General features: G+C 50.6%; 1 protein-coding gene across 1 annotated transcript in view; it reads left to right on the forward strand.

Annotated features, from left to right (window-relative positions):
* The first annotated feature begins 13091 nt into the window (after positions 1–13091).
* INPPL1 (inositol polyphosphate phosphatase like 1) overlaps positions 13092–22382 on the forward strand; it is a 74327-nt gene continuing 65036 nt past the window's right edge. The window contains exon 1 of the mRNA XM_072993399.2: positions 13092–13375. Coding sequence (XP_072849500.2) covers positions 13107–13375 — 269 coding nt within the window. The 5' untranslated portion in view covers positions 13092–13106. The remainder of the gene's footprint in view (positions 13376–22382) is intronic.

Consider the following 22382-nt stretch of genomic DNA (forward strand, 5'->3'; position numbering starts at 1 on the left):
GACTCGAGGCCCCTTCCGACTCGTTCGTTCTTTTTTTTTTCTGAGTCTATGAGCCTCTAACGTCAGTCGACGCGCTTATTTTTCCCTCCCCAGCTCGGAAGGAAACGCCTTCCTGCGCATGCGCAGGAGGGAAGCGTCTCCAGACCCCCCTTCTCCCGCTCGATCTTAAAGCCTCGGCAGCTTTCCTCCCCGCTCTCTCTTCCGCCCCCCCGCCCACGGAGGATGCCCAGTGCGCCTGCGCAGTCCGCGATGGGGACGCCAACGGAGAACTGCGGCAGGAGATTCCCGGGCATCGGAGCAGCCACAAGGGGGCGCTGTTGCTGCTGCTGCTTCTGAACCGGATTAGGCGGCGGGGGGGGGCGGGAGAGAGAGTTTATTCTGCAAACAGGAGGAGCGCCTTTCCTGCTGGGCCCCGCGATTTGGGGGGGGGGGTTGCTGGCAAGGGGCGTTTGCCAGCCCTCCCCTCCCCCCTTTGCCCCCCATCCCTGGAAAAAGAGGGGGTGGGGGGGGAAAGAGAAGCGGGGCTGCAAAAACAAAACAAAAAAACCCTGTTTGCCAGACCCCACCCTCTTGCACTGCCCTGGAGGGCCCGGGATGCTGGGCTACTGCCCCCCACCCACACCCACACACCCCCTGCCTGGGGCTGCTGGACTGGCTTCCCTCCTATGCCTGCAGGCAGGCAGGCATCCAAGGACCCAGAGGAGATGGTTGTTGTGGCTTTTTCGGCCTTTTTGGCTGTGTTCTGAAGGTTGCTCTTCCTAACACTTTGCCAGTCTCCGTGGCTGGCATCTTCAGAGGACATGAGTCAGAACTCTGTCTATGCTCTGTTGCAGTTTGTTGGATAGTTGAGAATTTATAGCTGTGGGATCAGCTTTTGTCCTTTTCATGAGATTATAAAAGGACAACTCAACAAAGCCTGGCTCCCAGCATTGAAAAATACAGGCTACAAAAAGGTCAATGAACTCTACCCAGCCACAAGAACTGGTGATCACTGCACACAAAAGACCAGCTAATGACACCCATCAATCACAGTGACAGATCATCTCTCCCCCTTATCACAACAGTACACACCACAATAAAAAACACTTTGATCACTATAATCACTCAATCTCCTGAAAAGAGTACCACCCTGTGGACAGACTTGAAAGCTGCAAATGTAATCTGTAACAGTGAGTTTAAAAAGCAGCTTTTTCACAATTGACGATAAAAATCTACCTCCAGATCAACGAAACTGCCATGGGGGGCTGCATGGCCCCACAATATGCCAACATATTCACGGCTAAACTGGAACAAGGCTTCTTCAACTGTTGGATGCAAAAGCCACTTGAGATACATTTATGACATTTTTCTGATGTGGACCTATGGAAGGGAATCCACCAGGATTTCAGTAACTTTCACTGAAATATCAACCTTACCCTGGAACAATCTATGCAACAGGAGCATTTTCTGGACACCACTGTCAAACTGCAACATGGACATCTTAGCACCATACTGTACCAGAAACCCACTGACCGAAATAATTACCTGCACTCTTCCAGCTTCCATCTCGAACACACAGCAAAACTAGAGATAGGCCCAAATCAGGAAAAAATGTGATTAGTTTTGATTTATAATTTGTCAAGGTCAACAAACCACAAATCACGAAATTTTTTGACAAATAAATGAAGCAGTTTGTCAATTAACTTTTGACTTTAAAACCCTATAAACAGCCCCCCAGGCAAGCTCACCCGTATCTCCCCTACAAGTCCAGAAAGTTTGGTGAAGTTTGGGTTTAGGACATCCAACTTACACCCACAAGTATCCCTCCCCACAAGAAAAGTTTCCTCCAGGCACCTAGAGATACCAAAATCACAGAGAAGCTTTCCCTGACTCTCTGCTACAATCCCTCCAAGTTTGGTGAACATTGGGTTTCAGTCATACAAGTTATACTCCCACAAAGACGGATTACAACAAAATTGCTGTCAGGATCGCAACTAACCGTTACCTGGCTAAAGTAAAGGCTGCTAGAAGATCTTACTTCGCTGACCGGATAATCGAAGCTTCCAACCAGCAGGCGGAACTTTTCCGTATAGTTCGCAATCTATCCAGAATTGGTCTGGGCCTCCCGCTAGCATCTCACCTGACCAACTTACAGCGTTTTTTAAATCTAAAGTGGAGGCCATCCGCCGTGATCTTTCTCCTTTTTTAAATACAATGGATCGAGCTGAGATGTCCAGCACTCTGCCTTGCCCGGTTATTCTCGATTCCTTTCAGCCTGTGATGCCAGATTTGGTGGACAAGGTGCTTGACCGCTGTCGGGCCACCACCTCCTCCCTTGACCCTTGCCCGGCCTTGGCTAATCAAAGCAGCCAGGCCTGTAACAACAGAATGGGCCACTGCAATAATTAATGGGTCTCTCCAGGAGGGCAAGGTCCCCCTCGCCCTCAAGGAGACACTCATTAGGCCCATTAGGAAGAAACCAAATTTGGCGGCGGATGAAATTAGCAATTATAGGCCCGTCGCCAATGTTTCCTTCCTCAGCAAAGTGGTTGAGAGGGTGGTGGCAGATCAGCTTCAGGCGCTCTTGGACGAAACCAATGCTCTGGACCCATTTCAGTCGGGCTTCAGACCGCGCTATGGTACGGAAATGGCACTGGTCGCACTGATGGATGACCTGTTGAGGGAGGCCGATGGGGGCAACATGTCCTTGTTGGTCCTCCTCGACATCTCAGCCGCCTTTGATACCATCAACCACGGTATCCTCCTGGGGAGGCTCTCCAAGTTGGGAATCGGTGGCCTGCCATTGGCCTGGCTCCGCTCCTTCTTGGGGGACCGCCCCCAGAGAGTGCAGCTTGGGGAGAGGGTCTCGGCCCCGTGGTATCTCAATTGTGGGGTTCCACAGGGGTCGATTATCTCCCCAATGCTGTTTAACATCTATATGAGGCCGCTGGGTGGGGTCATCAGGGGGTGTGGAGCGTCATGTCATCAATATGCTGATGACACCCAGCTCTACATCTCCTTTCCACCGACCGCAGGTGATGCTGTTCTATCCCTTCAGCGCTGCCTGGGGACCGTACTGCAGTGGATGCAGGAGAACGGGCTGAGGCTGAACCCGGACAAGACGGAGGTCTTGAGGGTGGGCGGCCCTTCCGTCAGCGGCATAGGTGACTCCCTCTCCTTTGGGGGGACGACCCTTGCCGCAAAGAATGAGGTTCGCAGCTTGGGGGTACATCTGGACCCGGCACTAACCATGGAAACCCAGGTGGCGTCCGTGGCCCGCTCCGCCTATTTTCATCTATGGCGGATTGCCCAGCTGCATCCATATCTTGATCGGGGGGCCCTCACTACTCTAGTCCATGCGCTCGTAATCTCGAGATTAGACCATTGTAACGCACTCTACGTGGGGCTGCCTTTGAGGCTGACGCGGAAACTTCAGATGGTCCAGAATGCGGCAGCCAGGCTACTGAGTGGGGTGAGAAAACACCAACACATCTCCCCCACCCTGGCTGCTTTGCACTGGTTGCCCATCCGTTTCCGCGTCAACTTCAAAGTGCTAATGATCACTTATAAAGCCCTAAACAGTTTGGGACCTCAATATTTGGCAGACCGTCTCCTCCCACCCAGCTCTACCCGAATCACCCGTCATTGCCAGCAGGGACGGCTGAGGGGCCTGACACCGAGAGAGGCTCGGAAAGAAAAAACTAGAAACCTTGGCTGTGGAACACCCTTCCAACAGAAATTCGGCTGGCACCCTCGCTGGGTGTTTTTAAAAGACTGTTAAAAACTTGGCTATTTAGGCAGGCCTTCCCTCCAGTCAGCTAACTCTTTTTATTTCTTTGTTCTTATCTTATCCCAATCTAGTATCCTTTCTTAATTAATTGTTTTAATTAATATAGAAATTGTATTTTATGACTATATATATATATATATATATATATATATATATATATATATATATATATATATATATATATATATATAAGTATATATATATATATATATAAGTATATATATAAGTATATATATATAAGTATATATATATAAGTATATATATATATATATATATATATATATATATATATATATATATATATATATATATATATATATATATATATATATATATATATATATATATTATATAGATCTATTTTATGTTGTAAGCCACCCCGAGTACACATGGTCTAGAGGGGCGGGGTATAAATTTAATAAATAAATAAAAAAAATAAACAAAGTGGGTTCCCCCCAGGAAAGTGCCCCTTTAGCAGTTGGCTTTAGGAAACCCAATCTTCACCAAACTTGGAGGGATTATAGAGAAGAGTCAGAGGAAGCTTCCCTGCAATTCTGGCACCTCTGGTGGGAAGTTTCCTGGGGTGGCCTCTTTGTGAGTGCATAACTCGGACATCTGAAACCCAATCCTCACTAAGCTCGGAAATATTCTAGAGGAGAGTCAGAGGAAGGATCCCTGTAGTTTTGGTGTCTATTTTATAGACAAACGAATTGATGAATAAAAAAAGCTAAAAATTCATTGATTCATATTAATCGGGGACATTGATTTGTATAAATACGAATCAACAAATTAGTGGTTTTTGAATGGATTTGGTGATTCATTTATTAATTCATGCCCATCTCTAAACAAAACCTATTGTATTCAGCCAAAATCTAAGATACAATCACATCTGCCCCAATCCACAGGCTAGAACCTCCAAACTCTAGGACCTACACAACACATTCCTCAGACCCACCTCAAGGGTCAAGCAAGACACATACCGGGAAGGAACTTATTGCAAGACAGACTCAGAAGAGAAAGTGACAGAATAACGCTAGTTGTCTCTTTCCGTTCACAGCTGAGACCACTCTCACACATGCCAAGTGATCTCCAACCCCTCCTTGACAAGAGCATGACACTCTCCAAAGCCCTTAGTGGGGGACACATACCTGCCTACAGACCACCCCCTTCCCAGCCTCAAGCACATACTAACACACAATAACCACAAAACAGCAACACAGACAGGGGGACTAAACTCTGTCACAGACCCAGATGCCAATTCTCCCCACGCATCTATTCTGGCAACATAATTACAGGACATAACAATCCCACACACAATATCAAAGATAGCTTCATTTGCTCCTCAACCAAGGTAATCTACACCATTATTTGCCAACAGCGCCCCTCTGCACTCTACATCGAACAAACAGGACAATCTCGATGAAAACAGGTCGGCGGTCACGAATTGGACATCAGAAACCACAATAAACAGAACCCTGTTCTCCAACTACGGTATTTTTCCATGTATAAAATGACACTTTTCCCTAAAATAATTGAGGAAAAAATTTGAGGGTCATTTTTATGCACGGAAGTAACGAGGGGGGAGGGATCAAAGTGCTTTGATCCCTGCTTTCCCCCTCCACTTTCCTCGCAAAAAAGTGGAGGGGAAAAGCTATTCCTCCTGTCCCCCTCCACTTTCTTTGCAAAAAGCTGCATTCCCCCTCCACTTTTTGCAACGAAAGTGGAGGGAGTAAGCGGGAATTGCTTTTCCCCTCCACTTTCTTGTGAGGAAAGTGCAAAGCTTTTTTGCAAAGAAAGTACAGTAGTGCCTTGCTTAATGAGCGCACCGTTCAACGACGAATCCGCATAGCGATGCGTTTTTGCGATCGCATTGCGGTGTTCTGAATAGGGAAAACATCACATTGTGATGATCGGTAAGCGTTTCGCTTACCAATCTTCGCATTGCGATGTTTTGGAACAGCTGATCGGCAGTTCCAAAATGGCCGCTGAAAGAAGAAAATGGCCGCCTGCAGCGTTTTCGTGCCGATTCCTCGCTTACCGAGGCAGCAAAAATGGTGGCCGGATTGAGGATTCCCGCTTAGCAATGAGCTTTGTCCCCATAGGAATGCATTAAATGGAGTTTAATGCGTTCCTATGGGGTCCCCCCCCCCGCATAGCGACATTTCCGGATAGCGACTTTTTTCCTGGAATAGATTAACGTCGCTATGAGGGGCACCACTGTATAGGGGGAAAGCACTTTCCTCACAAGAAAGTGGCGGGGGAAAGCAGAACTCAAAGCACTCTGATCCCTGCCTTCCCTCTCCACTTTCTTGCAAAGAAAGAAATTTTGGGTTAGAAAAGTGGGGTGTCTTATACATTGGGGTGTCTTATACACTGTATTTCAACCTACCAGGATACTCTACAGAGGATTTGAAAGTCGCTGTATTAGAACAGAAATATTACAGATTAAGACTACAGAGGGAAACAGCTGAGATAAAATGTATGTACATGATGGACACCCCTATAAATGGATTGAATATAAGCCTGGGTTTCTTAAGTCATTACCAAATGTAATACTTATGCTCTTATCCACAAGGAGAAAAGCAGGATAAAAACATTATTTTCCTTCACAATTACCAGACCTATCTTTCATAACAAGGCTCAAATGTAAAACCATTAATAAACCCTTAAATGAGCACACGTTGTTCCTCTACTATCTTATCTGTGAATCTGTTTTCAGTTTCCTGTAGGAATGTTTACAATAGAACTTAATAGCAAATACAAACCCAGGGCTCTTAAAGCCAATTAACGTTTTTAATATTTTAACTTGTGAATTTGGTGTTTCATCCAGTATTTCATTCTGTTTCCATATATCTGACGAAGTGGATGTATCCACAAAGGCTCACATTCAAACATAATAGTTAGCCTTTAAGGTACTATCATGTGTTTTTTTTAGTCTTTTTTGTTTGTTTGGTTGGTTGGTTTTTCTTTTGATTTTTGCCTGATATGCTTACACAGACTAATATGACTAGGTCTTCCAATGCATAGCAAGTATCTGTGGTGGATATCACCAGCCTGTGGATAGACATGAAAACTGTGACTGTGATCTGTAGCCGCGAGTTAAAAACCACAAAACAGGAGTATCACAAAGGGAATGCAAGTGGCGATAGGGAAAGCATGGGGCAGCCACTGGACTTTTAAATGCTGTAAAGTGCACCAGGGCGTATCCCACATCTTTCTGCAGAGGACATTATGATGACCTTCTATTATACATAAACCCAGGTAATGTTGCAGCTCATCACCCCCTGTACAAGATGAAACAGGGACAAGAGTGGTTTATTCCCCCCTTTTGTCGGTGGATGGTTTCCAATTATAAGGCTTGTGATGATGATGAGAAAAGAAGGCAGAAGGGTGATAGGATAGCACTGTTAAAATATTTGAAAGGCAGTCACATAGAGGAGGGGTGAGACCTGTTCTCAATCATCCCAGAGTGCAGGACACGCAACCATGGGCTCAAGTTAAAGGAAGCCAGAGTTCGGTTGAATACCAGGAAAAAACTTCCTAACTGTTAGAGCAGTACAACAGTGGAACCCGTGGCCTCTGGAGGTGGTGGTGAGCGCTCCAAGGCTGGAGGCCTTCTAGAGGAAAATCGGGCAACCCTCTGTCAGGTCTGTTTTGCTTTGGATTCCTGCACTGAGCAGGGGGTTGGATCTTAGGGACTCAAAAACCCCTTCCAACTCCATGATCTGATGATTTTATTATTGCAACAGGAAGGTTCATGCTGGACATCAGTTGTTGACAGTCAGGGTGATCCCATCTGATCTACCCTTGGTCTCAGAAAGCCAAGGGTGAGAGAAGTAACCCAAGCAAAGCTAATGAGGAATTTACACCACCGGTTTCTTGGCATGCAGTGCTGTTAATTTCATTTCTTTTCTCTAAATGTGTTGCCTTTTGGGACCTGTTGGAGAAGCTGTTTTGAAACAGAAATTAAAGGCAAAAGGTGTAAGATTTAACTGTATGAGCCGCAATAGTGCAGGTGAACGAATCAGCCACTGAACGTATACCGTAGCTTTGGCTTGTGGGCATTCTGAAAACTCGAGCTATAGATCAGGGCTCTAATCCAGATGCAGAAGGCATGAAATGAAGAGCTCAAAGCAGCTGCAATAGCTGGGGAAATACAAAACTGCAGAATACAACGAACAAATAAAAAGCTGAAATACAAAACTTTGCATTTGCTAACCCATTTGCTAATCCTAGAGTGAAGATCATGTAATAAGCCAGATTTCGGTTGAATATCAGGAAAAACCTCCCAGTACAATGATGGAACCAGTGACCTCAAGGGGAGTGGGTGAGTGCTCCAGCTCTGGAGGCATTCGAGAAAAACTTAGATCATCACCTGGCAGATCTGCTTTGAGTTTTATCCAGGCCTTGAGCAGGGGGTTGGACTGGATGGCCTCGCAGGCCCCTTCCAACTTCACTTTTCTATGATTTTATGATTCTGTAATGGGCTCAAGCAACAGGAAGCTAGGTTTGGGCTGAATATCAGGAAAAACTTAACTGTTAGAGCAGCACAATAACAGAATTACTGACCTTGGTAGCTGGTGAGCGCGCCAGTGCTGGAGGCGTTCAAGAGAAAATTGGAACGCCAACTGTCAGATCTGCTTTGACTTGGATTCCTGCATTGAGCCGGGGGGGGGGGTTGGACTCGATGGCCTTAAGACGCCCCTTCCAACTTCACTTTTCTATGATTCAATAATCAAGGAGTCTAATGCCCTGAAGGCCTGAGAAGCACCACAGGATCTTGACCTTGTTCATTTAGGCTTCCAGGTAATGAGAGTCCAAATGTCTTTTTAAAGGCAAAATTGGGCTAATCTATCTTTGTGAGAGAAATACACACCCTTTTTCCTTTGGGGAAAGAAAGTGTACAGGGTCACAGAAAGCATGGGTGTAATGTTTAATTAATGCATTGAAAATGACAGTTTAATGACAAGTGGGTTTGATCAGCTTTTAACTCATTAATTTCAAAACCTAGTGTTCCAAGCACTGTGACGCGCATGTAGCTTTCTCTGGTTTCCCTAACAATTCAAACCGTTTGCTAACACACGTAATTCTGCCCTTCCAAAGGAAGACTGGAGGGCTCTTGAACACATGGGTGATTACCGGTAGAGGGAGACATGGTATTGGCACAGCTGCTGGTTTGTTCCACAAGACTGGTGGACAGCTGTTTGAAGGTTGTCCATACAGTGGGGTCTCTACTTAAGAACTTAATCCGTATTGGAAGGTGGTTCTGAAGTTGAAAAGTTCTTATGTTGAATCTGCATTTCCCATAGGAATGCATTGAAAACCATTTAATCCGTATCTGCTCTTTTCCATCCATAGAAACTACAGTGGAGCCTCTACTTAAGAACTTAATCCGTTCAGGAATGGTGTTCTTAAGTTGAAACGTTCTTAAGTTGAAGCAAAATTTCCCATAGGAATGGACTGAAAACCAATTAATCCGTTCTGGCTGTTTTTTTGTTATGTAGAGGTGCGTTCGTACATTGAGGCATTACTTCCCATAGGAACTAATGCAAAGCTGGTTAATATGTACTCTACCACTAGGGGGAGAATTTTTTTTAACCTAAGATGACCTAGGTTAAAAAAAGAGCAGGAAAGGTTTTTTTTCCTGTTCTTATCTTGGATTTCTGTTCTCAAGTAGAAGCAAAATTTAGCAAATGGAGCTGTTCTTAAGTTGGATTGTTCTTAAGTAGGGATGTTCTTAAGTAGAGACCCCACTGTAGTTCTAGCTCTGTGACCACCTGCCTGACTCGAGATAGTCAGATCGGCCAGCTCTTGAGTTCTTGGAAACCATAGCTTCCTTGGACATGTCCCAACATGTCAACGGCCCCTCCCACGCGGGCGGTCATGTTAGACCTGGTTTTCTCCACCGAGCGGAGTGAGCGTGGCCCGATGCTGACTAACCTTGCGTTAGTCCCCTTGTCGTGGTCGGACCACCACCTAATCAAAGGCAACTTCACAGTGGCTCTATTTTAAAGGTCTGCCCTTCACAGGCTACTAGATCCTATAGGATTCCAGGATGCCTTGCGAGGGATTCCAACGGACCTGGCTGGTGCCCCAGTATGGTTAGCATACTGCTGCCACAAGGGCTATCGACACGATTGCACTCCGATGCAGAGCTCGTCCAGCACCCTGGTCTAACCAGCAGCTGCGAGCCATGAAGCAGAACAGGAGGCTGGAGAGCCTTCAGAGGTGGAACCTGACAGAGAATAATTTAAAAGCTGCCAAGGTTGTGTCTAACCTTTACCTTGCTAAGGTGAAGGTTGCTCACTTCACTATCCGGATAAGCGAAGCTTCAAACCAGCAGGCAGAACTTTTCTGTATAGTATGCGATCTATTTGAAACTTGTCACAATGTTTGGCCTCCCTCTAGCATCTAATGTGACCAATTTGGATCATTTTAAAAATCAAAAGTGGAGGCCATCCGCCGGGACCTCGCTCCCTATTTGGAAACAGTAGATCGAGCACAGACATCCAGCACAGCGCCTTGTCTGTCCAGATTTACACAATTTCAACCTGTGACGTCCGTAGGGATGGACAAGGTGCTTGATCACTGTTGTGCCACCACCTCCTCTCTTAATCCTTGCCCGGCCTGGCTCATCCAAGCAGCTAGGTCTGTGACAAGTGAATGGGCTACAGCAATAATTACTGGGTCTTTTCAGGAGGGCAAGGTTCCCCTTGCCCTCAAGGAGACACTCATTAGGTCCATAAGGAAGAAACCAAGTTTGGCGGCGGACAACATTGGCAATTATAGACCTGTTTCTTTTCTTAGCAAGGACTAGAGAGGGTGGTAGCCCACCAGCTTCAGACCCTTTTGGATGAAACCAATGCCCTGGATCCGTTCCAGTTGGGCTTCAGGCCCTGCCATGGCACAGAAAATGGCATTGGTCACCGGAAAACGGTGGCAAAACCTCCTTGTTGGTCCTCGATATCTCAGCCACCTTTGATACCGTCAACCATGGTCTCCTCCTGGGGAGGCTCTCCGAGTTGGGGATTGGTGATCTTGCTTTCGCTTGGCTCTAATCCCCCGGTTTCTCAACTGTGGGGTTCCACAAGGTTCAATCATCTCTCCAATGCTATTGAATATCTACATGAGTGTGCTGGGCGGTGTCATCGGGGGTGTGGAGTGTGTCACCAGTATGCTGACAACACTCAAGCTCTACATCTCCTTTTTTCCATCTGCAGTGGATGCCATTATGCCTCTTGAGCGTTGCCTGGGGGCCGTTCTGCAATGGATGCAGTTGAATGGACTGAGGTTTAACCCGGACAAAATGGAGTTCTTGAAGGTGGATGTTCTCAGCATCAGTGGTTTCGAAAATTCCCTCTCTTTTGGGGTGTGTGTGTGTGTGTGACTCTCACCACAAAGAATGTGGTTCGCAGTCTGGGGGTTCATCTTGACCTGGCGCCTACCATGGAGCCCCAGGTAGTGTCAGTGCTGCGCTCCGTGCATTTACATCTACAGTACAGAAGATTGCCCACTTTTGAAATATTTGAAAGGCTGTCCTACAGAGGAGGAGCAGGCTCTGTTCTCGATCCTCCCAAAGTGCAGGACACGCAACCGTGGGCTCAAGTTAAAGGAAGCTAAATTTCAGTGGAATATCAGGAAAAACGTCCTGTTAGAGGAGCACGACAACAGAACCCATGATCTCAGGTGGAGGTGTTGACTGCTCCAACACTGGAGAGAAACTTAGATAATCACCTGGCAGATATCCTTTGATTTATATTCCTGCGTTGAGCAGGGGGTTGGACTGGATGACCTCGTAGGTCCCTTCCAACTTCACTTTTCTATGATTCTAAGTTTCTGGCAGGGGGTATCCACCCAGTCCCAAAGTGGATCTCAGCCCCACCACCACCACGAGTAGCTCCGCCTGCTAATGGGTCTCACAAGTGTAAGCAAGGTGAACCAAATAAGAAGTGGGATGGGAAGCGGTATACAAATTTAAAGAATAAATGAAAAATAAATTTGGTGAGGATCTCATGTAAAAATAGTAAGGATCCATGTTCTTGATGTAATGGATGTGCCTTTTATCCTGACTGAGCAAACGGCAGGCCGTCCCAGAAGTGTCCCCAGAAGAAAGTAAGGGGAGTATTCCACTTCGGAGTATTCCGAAAAGGGTCTGCGTTGACTCGATGGCGTGCAATTCTTCTGCTTATCTCCACGTGCGCCCTGAAGGCCCTTCTCCAGGACGTCCCCGAAGCCACCCAAGCAAGCAGCGCACCTTCGCCCCGGCTGCAGGGGGCGCTCCTGCCCCACATTTGGGGGCTCCGGCGCGCGCGGACGACAAGCCCCATCATCCCCCCTGCCAGCAGAGCAAGCCGCGGTCGGAAAGGGCACCGTTTCCGAGTTCGGCCGAGCCGCGAGGAAGGCCGGGCTTGCTCAAAGCTCGGAAACCTTTGTTAGTGTTTTCTCCCCCCCCCCCCACAAGAACTCGGAGTCCCTTGGCCGGTGGATGCTGGGCGTTGTAGTCGCGAGCAAAAGGCGACCTTTCCCATAGGATGCCGCCGCCGCCGTCTGTTTACCGGCCACGCCGCTGCTTTTCCAAGGGCCGTTCCTGGAAGGGGATCCCGCGCCACCACATAGGAAAGCCGCCGCCCCCTCGGGCACGGGGGGGGGGGTAGGGAGGGCGAGGGCGGCGGAGAGACCACCCCCCCGGGAGGGCGAGGAGGAGGGGGAGGAGGAGGAGGGAGAGGAGGCGCACCCCCCCCCCCGGCCCGGCGCGCATCTGCTCGGCGGGCGTCCTCGGCTGAGCGCCCGGGGGCCCCGTCGGGGGCAGGCGAAGCGGGAGGCCGGCTGGGCGGGCGGGCGAGGGAAGGAGGGAGGGAGGGACCGCCCCGGCTGGCCGACCTCCGTCGTCCCCGCCCCCGCCATCCTTCTCCTCCTCCTCCTCCGGGTGCAAGGCGGGGAGGAGGAGGCGCCCCACTCGGACCGCCCGCCCGCCCGCCGCCGCCGTCCAGCCCAGCCCAGCCCAGCCCAGCCACAGCCACCGCCTCTTCCGACTCTCCGAGGGACGTCGGAAGCCGCGGCGCCTCCCCCCCTTTCCCGAGCCCCCCCAGCAGCCTTCGCCGACTCGGCCCTCCGCCCGTCGGTCCGTCTTTTCTTCCCGGCTCGGCGCCTCCTCCGCCCGCCCGTCCCGTCGCGTCCCGTCCCGTCCCGCCGGCCGTCCGGCCGGGGCTCGCGCGGCATGAGCTGAAGCGCGTCGCTCCAGGCGGGGCTCCCTCCGGCGGCCTCGCCCCAGCCGCCGCCTCCTCCTCCTCCTCCTCCTCCTCCTTGGCCGGACGGCGGCGGCGGGGGCGGCCCCGGCATGGCCTGCGGCGGCGGCGAGGGCAGCGGCGGCGGCGGCGGTCCGGGCGCCGGGGCGGCCGCGGTGGCGGCGTCTTCGTCGTCGTCGTCTTCGGGCCCCTCGGGCGTCGGGGGCGCGGGGCCGTCGGGGTCGGGGCCGTGGCCGCTCTGGTACCACAAGGACCTGAGCCGGGCGGCGGCCGAGGAGCTGCTGGCCCGGGCCGGGCGCGACGGGAGCTTCCTGGTGCGCGACAGCGAGAGCGTGGCCGGCGCCTTCGCCCTCTGCGTCCTGTGAGTGTCCGCCCCGGCGGTTGGGGGGTTGGGGGAAGGGGAGGGGAGGGCGGGTGGACAGCCAGAGGACCCCCCCCCGCCCTGCAGCCCCGTGGCTTCTCCCTCGGACTATACATCGCCCATCGGACCCGGCTGGGCGATTTTGGAAGTTGGCATCCAAAAAATGCGCCCCTCGCACCAGCCCCAGCCGGGCGCACGGAAGCCCCTGCCGCGGGGGAGGCGTCGAAGCGGGGGCCTCCCGGGCTCCAGGTGCGCGAAAGCCGGCCCGGGGGTTGCGGGGGGGGGTGTCGGGCAAGCCACAGCCGTCGCCCCCCCTCCTCTGCCTGATCCCTCCCAGGGAGATCCCAGGAGAGCCGGCGGGCACCCAGCTCTCGGGGGATTTTCCCCACTGGAAGGCGTGCGCGAAGGGGCGGGCTGGAAGCTCCTTCGGAGGAGACGCCATCCCTGTTTGTGTGTGTGTGTGTGTGTGTGTGTGTGTGTGTGTGTGTGTGTGTGTGTGTGTGTGTGTGTGTGTGTGTGTGTGTGTGTGTGTGTGTGTGTGTGAGAGAGAGAGAGAGAGAGAGAGAGAGAGAGAGAGAGAGAGAGAGAGAGAGAGAGAGAGAGAGAGAGAGAGAGAGAGAGAGAGAGAGGTTGGCATCCCCTCCTCCCTTGGCCAGGAGTTCAGTCCGGCCTCTTGCCTCCCGCCCCCGCGAAGCCCCCTCTCCCACTGCACATCCCCAAAGCATCCATGATCAACAGCAGGCGATTGGAAAGGGGCTCAAGAGGGGAATCTGAACCCTAACAGCCCAAAGTTTAGTGGCTATTGAGAGATGCCAAGAGTCACTGGGGTGTACTGAAGCCCAGAGGATGTGGCCAGATGTTTAAAGGAACAGCTGGGGAAGCCAATGACCCAGAAAGGGTTTGGTGGATGGGAAAAGTGTGACCGAACGAACCCTTCTTTGTTTCATGCCTTGTGTTTTGGGGGACTTTTGAGGGTCTTCAGAAGTTGTGTCCCGTAGGGGCAAGGTAGAAGGCCAAACCAAGTCGCAGCCCGGATGTCTCTTAAGTGGAGGCGATGTTCTAAGAAAAAGGCACACCTTTGTTTGGTTTTTACACCACTGAATTTTGGGGCAGAGAGGAAATGCCGCTTCGCCCCACGCTGCATGTGGGGGCTGCTGCTGCTGCACCAGCGCTTTGCCGTTCTGAGGCCGCATTGGGTCCGTGGTTTTGGACTCTCAGACTATCCCAGGCCCTCCTAACTGAGTCGGCATCGATGGCTAGTGTCAACCCGTCTTGGGCCATCCTGAGAATGTCATTCTCATCAGAATATTTGTGGGACAGGAGGCAGGGCCCAGACAGACATTTGCCAACAAAATGGGGAGAAATAGATCTACAGTATCTGGAGTTTGATTCCCTCTCTTGGGTCAGTCAGTCAGGACTGGGTGAACTTGGGAGGCCACTCGCCATAAGGTGATGGCGTTGGAGAAGAGGGTCTGGCGAAAGAGACGACGTTGCAAACTTATTTTTTTCCCATTTCAGAGTTTAAAGCAGAGTTTCTGTATGGTACCTTTTGGGACAGTGAGCATTTGTTAACTTAAAAATCAGCTTAACTCTCAAAAAGAGGTTTTTTAACTACAGTAGAAAAACTCACTTGCACCCTCTAGGGGCCAAAATTTATTTCCTAGTTTTTTTTAAAAAAACTGGCACTATGGGGAACCCTATGGATGCTGGAAATGCTACAAACGGGGCAGAATGGCACCCCTGTGTCTTCTGCAGGGCACAAGGATGGGGGGCTGCTTGAGCAAAAAAAAGAGGTTTCCAGAAATTTTTCCAAATGTATGTGGGTAAACCAGGACTGAGAGATGGCAAAAACGGCCTGATGGGGCCGCAGTTTGCCCACCCCGGTGTTGAAGCATCCAAGATGTGGTTAGAGCCTCAGTCCTTGATTCCCCCCCCCCCCCCGGCCAAGGTTCGTCTTGAGAACATGGGAGTCATTACCTGCCAAACTAGAGAACCCCGGGCAGGATGGTCCATTAGTTAGCGGGGCTGTGCATTTGGTGGCTGGGTGTATTTTCTTTCGCAAAGGGCCCAGGCCCATTCCTGTGGAAAAGACTGGCTCTTGGAATCCTAGGATGATGGGAGTTGGGGAAAGGGGCCTGTAAGGCCATCAAGCCCAACCCCCAGCTCAGGGCAGGAGTCAGATGTGCCCGGTGGAGGTCTACGCTACTGGAGCATAGTCGGAAGGGAGCGGCAGGCCAGCCTGCTTGTCGGCACCTTCAAGGCTTTCAGTAGTCTATTGTGAGAGGCCTCGGTGGCTGAGGGTGTATTCCTGTCCCCCCCCCAGCAGTTTTTGGGAACCCCTTTAACCGCCCCCGGCATCACCCGTAGGGAACCTTGAGACTGGCAGTTCGGGGAGAGATGGAGGTTTCTTTTGCTGGGATTGGGTGAGAAAGCTCGCCTGCCGAGCATCCCAAGAACCTGCTCAGACAAACCACGGGCTGCAGCCTTTGGGAGAATGGAGTCGTGGCTGTTCCAGGGGTTGTCGACGGGTGAACAAGCGTGGTGGAGACAACCTCCAGCGCTCCACCCGAACCCCTACCCCACACAGACCCATTAGAAAGGGGGAAGTCATACCACGCCTTGCAGAGTGTGGCCTCCGTACGTAGCAGCTGGGGGGGGGGGCTACCTGCCCTTCATTTCATGTTTCTTTATTCCTCTGGGGATAATAATGTGTGCAAGGACAGCCAAGGCCATCTCCATGCCTGGTGACCGATTTTTATGTTTTTAGTCAAATGGCTTTGCTCACTTGTAGCCAAGGGGGTGTTGAGCTGAACTAAAATGGATAAAAATTTCTCAGATTAACATCTCATGAAAATTTATCCTAATACATGCAGAAGCCCAGCAGCCCCAAGGGTGGTTGCATGGGAGGGGCAAAAGACAAGCTGCTTGTGCAGAATACAGAAGCAAGGATGGACAGGGACCTTCACTCATGGCATGCTGCGGAAGGGCTTCTGACTCAGGGTTTTCAGAGTGTGTGAGATTGTCAGGGAGTGGCTTGTCCTTGCCAGCCAGTGAGTTTCTATGGCCAAGTAGGATTCGAACTCAGGTCTCCTCTAAGTCTAGTCCAACACTGTTCATTACACCATGGTTACTCTCTCTGTAGTACCTTTTCTAGGCTACTGAAATCTCAAAAAACAGACTGGCTTTCAGGTTCTGCAGGATTCTTCAGCGGACTGAGGAGTCTGTCTCACCCCTGAGGCCAGAAATGCAGAACTTGCTGTTCTTTTAATTGGGATTCCTGTCTTGAGCAGGGGGTTGGACCCAATGGCCTGAGAGCCCACTTCCAAGGCCATCGTTCTCAGATTCCCTACCCAGTTGGTTTTCTGTGGACACGGAGGGCTTTCAGGTGACGATGCTCTCTACAGCGATGCTCTCTACAGCGTTGTTTCGGCTGACCCGGTTCGTCATCCTGACCCCTGAGAGTGCCCCCCCTCCCACTCACCTTTTTCCCCAGGCACCTGCCAGGCCAGGAGACCGTGGGAGGACTGGGGGGGGGGGACATATTTTCCACCAGTAGCATCTACACCTGAGGGTTAGCGATCTCAACCAGAGATGGTGGCTGGAGGATTCTGGGAGGTTGGTCCAGAAAAATAATTTTGCTAAGCTGTGGCTGGCCTTGGGGGTGTGGATGGTCACTGCTCCATTTTGGGGGAGAGGAATTGGGGGCCAATGGCCAGGAGAGAGAACAGCTCTTTGGCTGCATAGGCTGGCTCTTCCTTTTGAGCGCTCTCTCTCTCTTTCTCTCTCTTTTTGAAAGCGTCCCCTGATGTCTCCTGGACCATCTGTTTCAGCTGCTCCAGAGAGGGTGGGCGCTGACAGACAGCTGTGCCGGGTAGCGCCTGATGTGCAGCTGCTTGGTTCTCACCTGTCCCCTGCATCAGCTGCAGCACAAAGGGTGCAGGACAGGTGGCCGCTGGCTGCGCATGTGGGTTGCCTCTTTGGGTGGAACATGCCTTGCCAGGAGGGGGTGGATTAAAGGCCGCCGGCAGGTGTGTGTGTGTGTGTGTGTGTGTGTGTGTGTGTGAGAGAGAGAGAGAGAGAGAGAGAGAGAGAGAGAGAGAGAGAGAGAGACCCTGGAGATAAAAGTGCTGGGGCTTTGGGGTTGGAAGGGGAACCAGTAAATGGGCCATAAACTGATCCATTAAAGGTTTGTGAGCTCTGAAATATCTATCTCTATGGTGGGGAGTCGCAAAGGTAACTGTGTTGTGTATCTGCCTTTGGGTGCATCTTTTGATCCAGGCAGGCAGGTGCGATCGTGTGAATCTTAGAAAATCAGATCCACAGTGAGTGGGGCCCCCACCCTGACCTCTCGGCTCTCCTCCCCAGGAGAAAGGGCCAGAGACCGGAAAGAGCAAATTGACACAATGACCCGCAAACAGCTTGCTTTCATGGGGGAGGAGGTGTTTACCAGGAATCGAAATGGAGTTGAATTTCAGAATTAATGTGACACATGCAAATAGTCCTTTTCTCTCTCTCTTTTTTAAAGGACTTAGTGAATTCTAATGATCCGTGACATTCTTTTGTTCAGTGGTATTTGAACAGGACTTTTCCAAGTTTGGTTATTCTTGTTTCCTGAGGAGGGGGGGCGCGACTCCTGTCCTGTGTGGGTCACCAACTTTTTTTTCTTTAGATGCTTCCCTGGCCAAGCAGTTTCCAAATGTACTGGATTGCAAATCCCATCACCTTGCCCAGAAAATAAATGGTGAGATTTGTAGGTCTCTGGAAAAGGGTCAGGAGGTGGAATCTGCAAAGGTTGCATTAAAAGAAGTCAACATCTGGAGTATCTGGCAAATCCAGGTGTTTACGATCACTGGAGTATTTATTATTTATTATTTATTTGATTTATATCCTGCCCATCTGGTATATTCTACCATGAGTAGCATATCGCCCTACAGGGAGTCAGTATATAAGTTGAACGAAGGAATAAATAACTACATAAATAAACAAACTAAAGATGTTCAACTGACCCAACCAAGGTCGATGCAAATAAACGGGTTTTTTGATCTGGCTTTGGAAGACCTTGACTTGGGCCAGACTTCCTGGTGCTAAATGGGCTCTTAAAGAGTTTGCCACCAAAGGTCTTGGTCTTGCACAGATGATAGCTTCTTAGCTTGGTGGAGGGGTAGAATTATAGAAATCACAGAAAAGTGGAGTTTGAAGGGGCCTGTGAGGCCATCCAGTCCAACCCCCTGCTCAAGGCAGGGATACAATCAAAGCAGATCTGCCGGGTGATGATCTAAGTTTTTCTTGAAGGCCTCCAGGGTTGGAGCGGTTTGGATTCAAAGCCTGGTGTCCGTGCAGAGTAGACCAGCCTGATGTCTCTGATCGCCTGTTGTACTGCAACACGTTGAAAAGAATGCTTAGGGGCTTAACCGGGTGACCATTCTATTTTGGATGGGGGAGGCCGGTACAGGCAAGCTATAATTTGAACCCTGCTGCTGATTTGTGCCTTTGGACGATGGGATATTTAATGGTTAACGTCGTAGGGTAGGATCCGCATGCAGACGCTTTGCCGTCCTCTCTGCACATGACGCCCGAGTCACGGCTAGTCCATGCAGCTTCCCTCCCTTTCCCAGCCCTCCTTCCAGCTAGACCCCAACTTCCCAGGGCTTTGACAGAGTTGAAAGGGTTCTCAGAGGTCAACTAGCTCAACCTCTTGCCAATGCTGGAAACTCACAGCTGACGGCCATCCGACTTTTATTTTAAAATCTGAAAAATGTTTTTTTCTGCATTGGGAGATTGCAGGATGAGACTGCCTGGAGAGAGGGTGTGTGTGTGTGTGTGTGTGTGTGTGTGTGTGTGTGTGTGTGTGTGTGTGTGTGTGTGTGTGTGTGTGTGTGTGTGTGTGTGTGTGTGTGTGTGTGTGTGTGTGTGTGTGTGTGTGTGTGTCCCCTTTTAAGGGGAAAGGCGGGATTGATATATTTTAAATAAATAAAATAAATTGGCAAAGGGCTAAAGCCAAACATGTGCTGCTTATATACCACCCCATAGTGTTTAAAGCACTCTCTGGGTGGTTTATGAGTTAATTGCACAGGCTATACATGGGTCCCACCCAGCAAGCTGAGAATTCAATTTACTGACCTCAAAAGGAGGGATGGCGGAGTGAAGCTCAAGCCAACTGATTGAACCCAGGTTGTGACTGGAGTCTTGGCTGCAGTAGTGCAGATTAACCACTGTGCCATAAGGCTCAAGATCAGCAGCTGCGTCCTAGTTTTTTTTAAAAAATTACCACCGCCATAATAGCTGTGCGGCTCCTTGACCGTCCCCTGGGATGGCAAGAGGTTGCTCATAGAATCCTAGAATCATGGAGTCGGAAGGGGCCCGTAAGGCCGTCAAGTCCAACCCCTTGCTCAAGGCAGGAAGCCAAGTCAAAGCAGATCCGACAGACGGTTGTCTAGTTTTCTCCCGAAGGCCTCCAGCAATGGCGCGCCCGCCACCTCCCAAGTGAATGGGTTCCGTTGTCTTACTGCTCTAACAGTTTGGAAGTTTCCATCTCCTTCTTGCCCCAATCTAAAGGCTGTATTGGGTGGGTGGGGGTTGCCCTTGGGTCTAACTGGAAGGCGTGGGATTGGGAAGGGCTTAACTCCAGGTTGTGCCGTCTCCCACTGGAGAGGGCATGGAGGAGATGCCACCAGTTTCCATTCCTGTGGGTCTACCCACGCCTTTCAAGGGCTTTCCTCCTGCTGGTGCACCACCATCCGGTGCCCAGTATGTGCTTGCGAGAGAGGTCGCCCTTCCATGGCTTAATGTTACGGGACTCCCTTCCGAGCCTTTTGCCAGTGGAACCTCCAAGGATGAGGTGCTTGTTCCTTCAAAGTGGGGGAAACCTTTGAAAGCCATCCTGGGCCATGGACTTCATGGTCTTCTGATGCTCCAGAAAAGGGGTTACCGCTTGTTTCGGTCAAAGCTGCCCCACCGTCCCCTGGGGAATCATGCTGGAGGAAGCAGTGGTTCCTTATTTTGCATTTTGGCTGGTTCAGAGATCTGGCCTCAGATGCAAAGCGAGATGGCAGCTTCCTGCAGGGGAAGCAACCATGACTTTTAGCAGCAGCCGTTCTTAAATGAGTTGTGCAATCCGGGAAGTTGCCTTCGATGCTGCCTTGGGCCTGGAGCGTATGTGTATCAAGCCATAGTAATATGGCGGCTGGGTGGGATGTTCCCAGGAACGGTGACATCGGTGGTGGTTGTAGGTTTCCCGGGCTGCTGGGTCGTGTTCCGAAGGTTTTTCTTCCTAAGGTTTCACCGGTCTCTGTGGCCGGCCTCTTCAGAGGACAGGAGCTAGTGCTCTGTGATCCATCCCAAGGATGATGACATCCTTTCCCTGCCTCTGGAGCCTGGAGGAAAGATTTGCTACCAGGTCTTTGGGCTACTGGGCTGGTTTGCGGCTCCTGGTGGCCATCATCTTAGAACTGCCAAGCTGGAAAGGGACCCTTTAGGGCATCAAGTCCAACCCTGTCAGGGAGGCAGCGGTGGGGAATTGAACTCCCAGCCCCTCTGTATGGAACCAAACGCCTAGACCACTGAGCTCTCCAAGAGGTCTGTTTAAAACGGGCTATTTATAAATTGTATTCTCGAAGGCTTTCACGGCCGGGATCCGATGGTGGTTGTAGGTTTTTCGGGCCGTGTTCTGGAGGCTGTTCTTCCTAACAACTGGAAAAACGTTAGGAAGGAAAACCTTCAGAACGTGGCCCAACAGCCCCCCTCCCCCCAAAAAACCCTACAACAACCCTATTTATAAATTGCTTTTCCACCTCTCCATGAGGTTGGACAAAGATCTGCCTGGGATTCAGTAGAGAAAAGAGGTGGCCAAAAAGGGTAATTGTGGTGGCCCTTAAGAGACCCAGTTTCTCTCTTCTCCCCCCCCCATCCCACCCCCCAACCCTGACGCCGGGCCAAGGAACACACCCGACCTCTCGCTCTCAGGATTGCAGTGAAAGGTTAAGCAAGACAGCAGCTCCCGGGGTCAGTGGTTGTGTGGTGGAGGAAGAGAGAAACCCCGAAGGAGATCCCCTTTCTCTGCACCACAAGCTGCCATCAAACCCTGCCCCCTTCCGGGATCCCAGTGGGCCATTCAGAGAAGGCACGATGCGTGTCTAAAGCAAATGCTTTCCCGCTACACAGGATCTGGCAGGAAACCAGCTGCAGAGTCTGGTCAGGCTTCCCCGAACCCTCGCTCCCACCCCCCCAAAAAAAATCTTCTTACTTGGCAAGCCAGCCCTGGAGCCCATGCTTGGTAGGGCTAGTGTGGGTCATGGAATCCTCACAATCACTCCAACTATCCTGGGTGTGAGTGTGCTAGGAGCAGAAGGGGGGGGCGTGCTGATTCTGGAAAAATAATAGGAGGTGGGCACATTCTTCCCGTTGTGACCACCGTGTGAACTGGGCTAGCAGGGTCCAGAGTGGGGTTCGTGATGAGAGAGAGAGAGAGAGAGAGAGAGAGAGAGAGAGAGAGAGAGAGAGAAAGAATTTTGCTAAACTGAGATGAATACTTTTGTGTTGGCTGCTGTGTGTATGATGGCCGTGCATAGGAAGATCACCTTCAACCTTCAGCAGCCGTTGCTTTCCTTCGGACATCCGGTAAATTCCCAGTTGTGGGTATTCAGAATGGAGATGCTGAAGAAGGACGAGAGAGACAGAGAGAGACAGAGAGTCTAATTTCTGTGTGTCGAGGACGGCTTTTAGCTCACGTTACAGCAAGAACTGGATCAGAGAGTGGTAGATATTCTGGGTAAACTTCTCTCTCTCTCTCTTTCTCTGAAAATAAAAACTTCTCTGCTTCCACAAGTGGGGCATGGGGACAGGGGAAGTGCATGTGAAATAATCCGGAAGTGGGTGGCCGAGAGGATGTCAGGCCATGGCAAACGAGGAGGCGCTGAAAGACGTCAACCGCAGACTCGGGAGGGTGTTATCCTTTATCCTTCCTCGTGCCAGACCTTTTCATCTCCTTGGAATGTCCTAGCTGGGAAGT

The sequence above is a fragment of the Pogona vitticeps genome, chromosome 3 (genome assembly GCF_051106095.1).
Source record: "Pogona vitticeps strain Pit_001003342236 chromosome 3, PviZW2.1, whole genome shotgun sequence".
Taxonomy (NCBI): domain Eukaryota; kingdom Metazoa; phylum Chordata; class Lepidosauria; order Squamata; family Agamidae; genus Pogona; species Pogona vitticeps.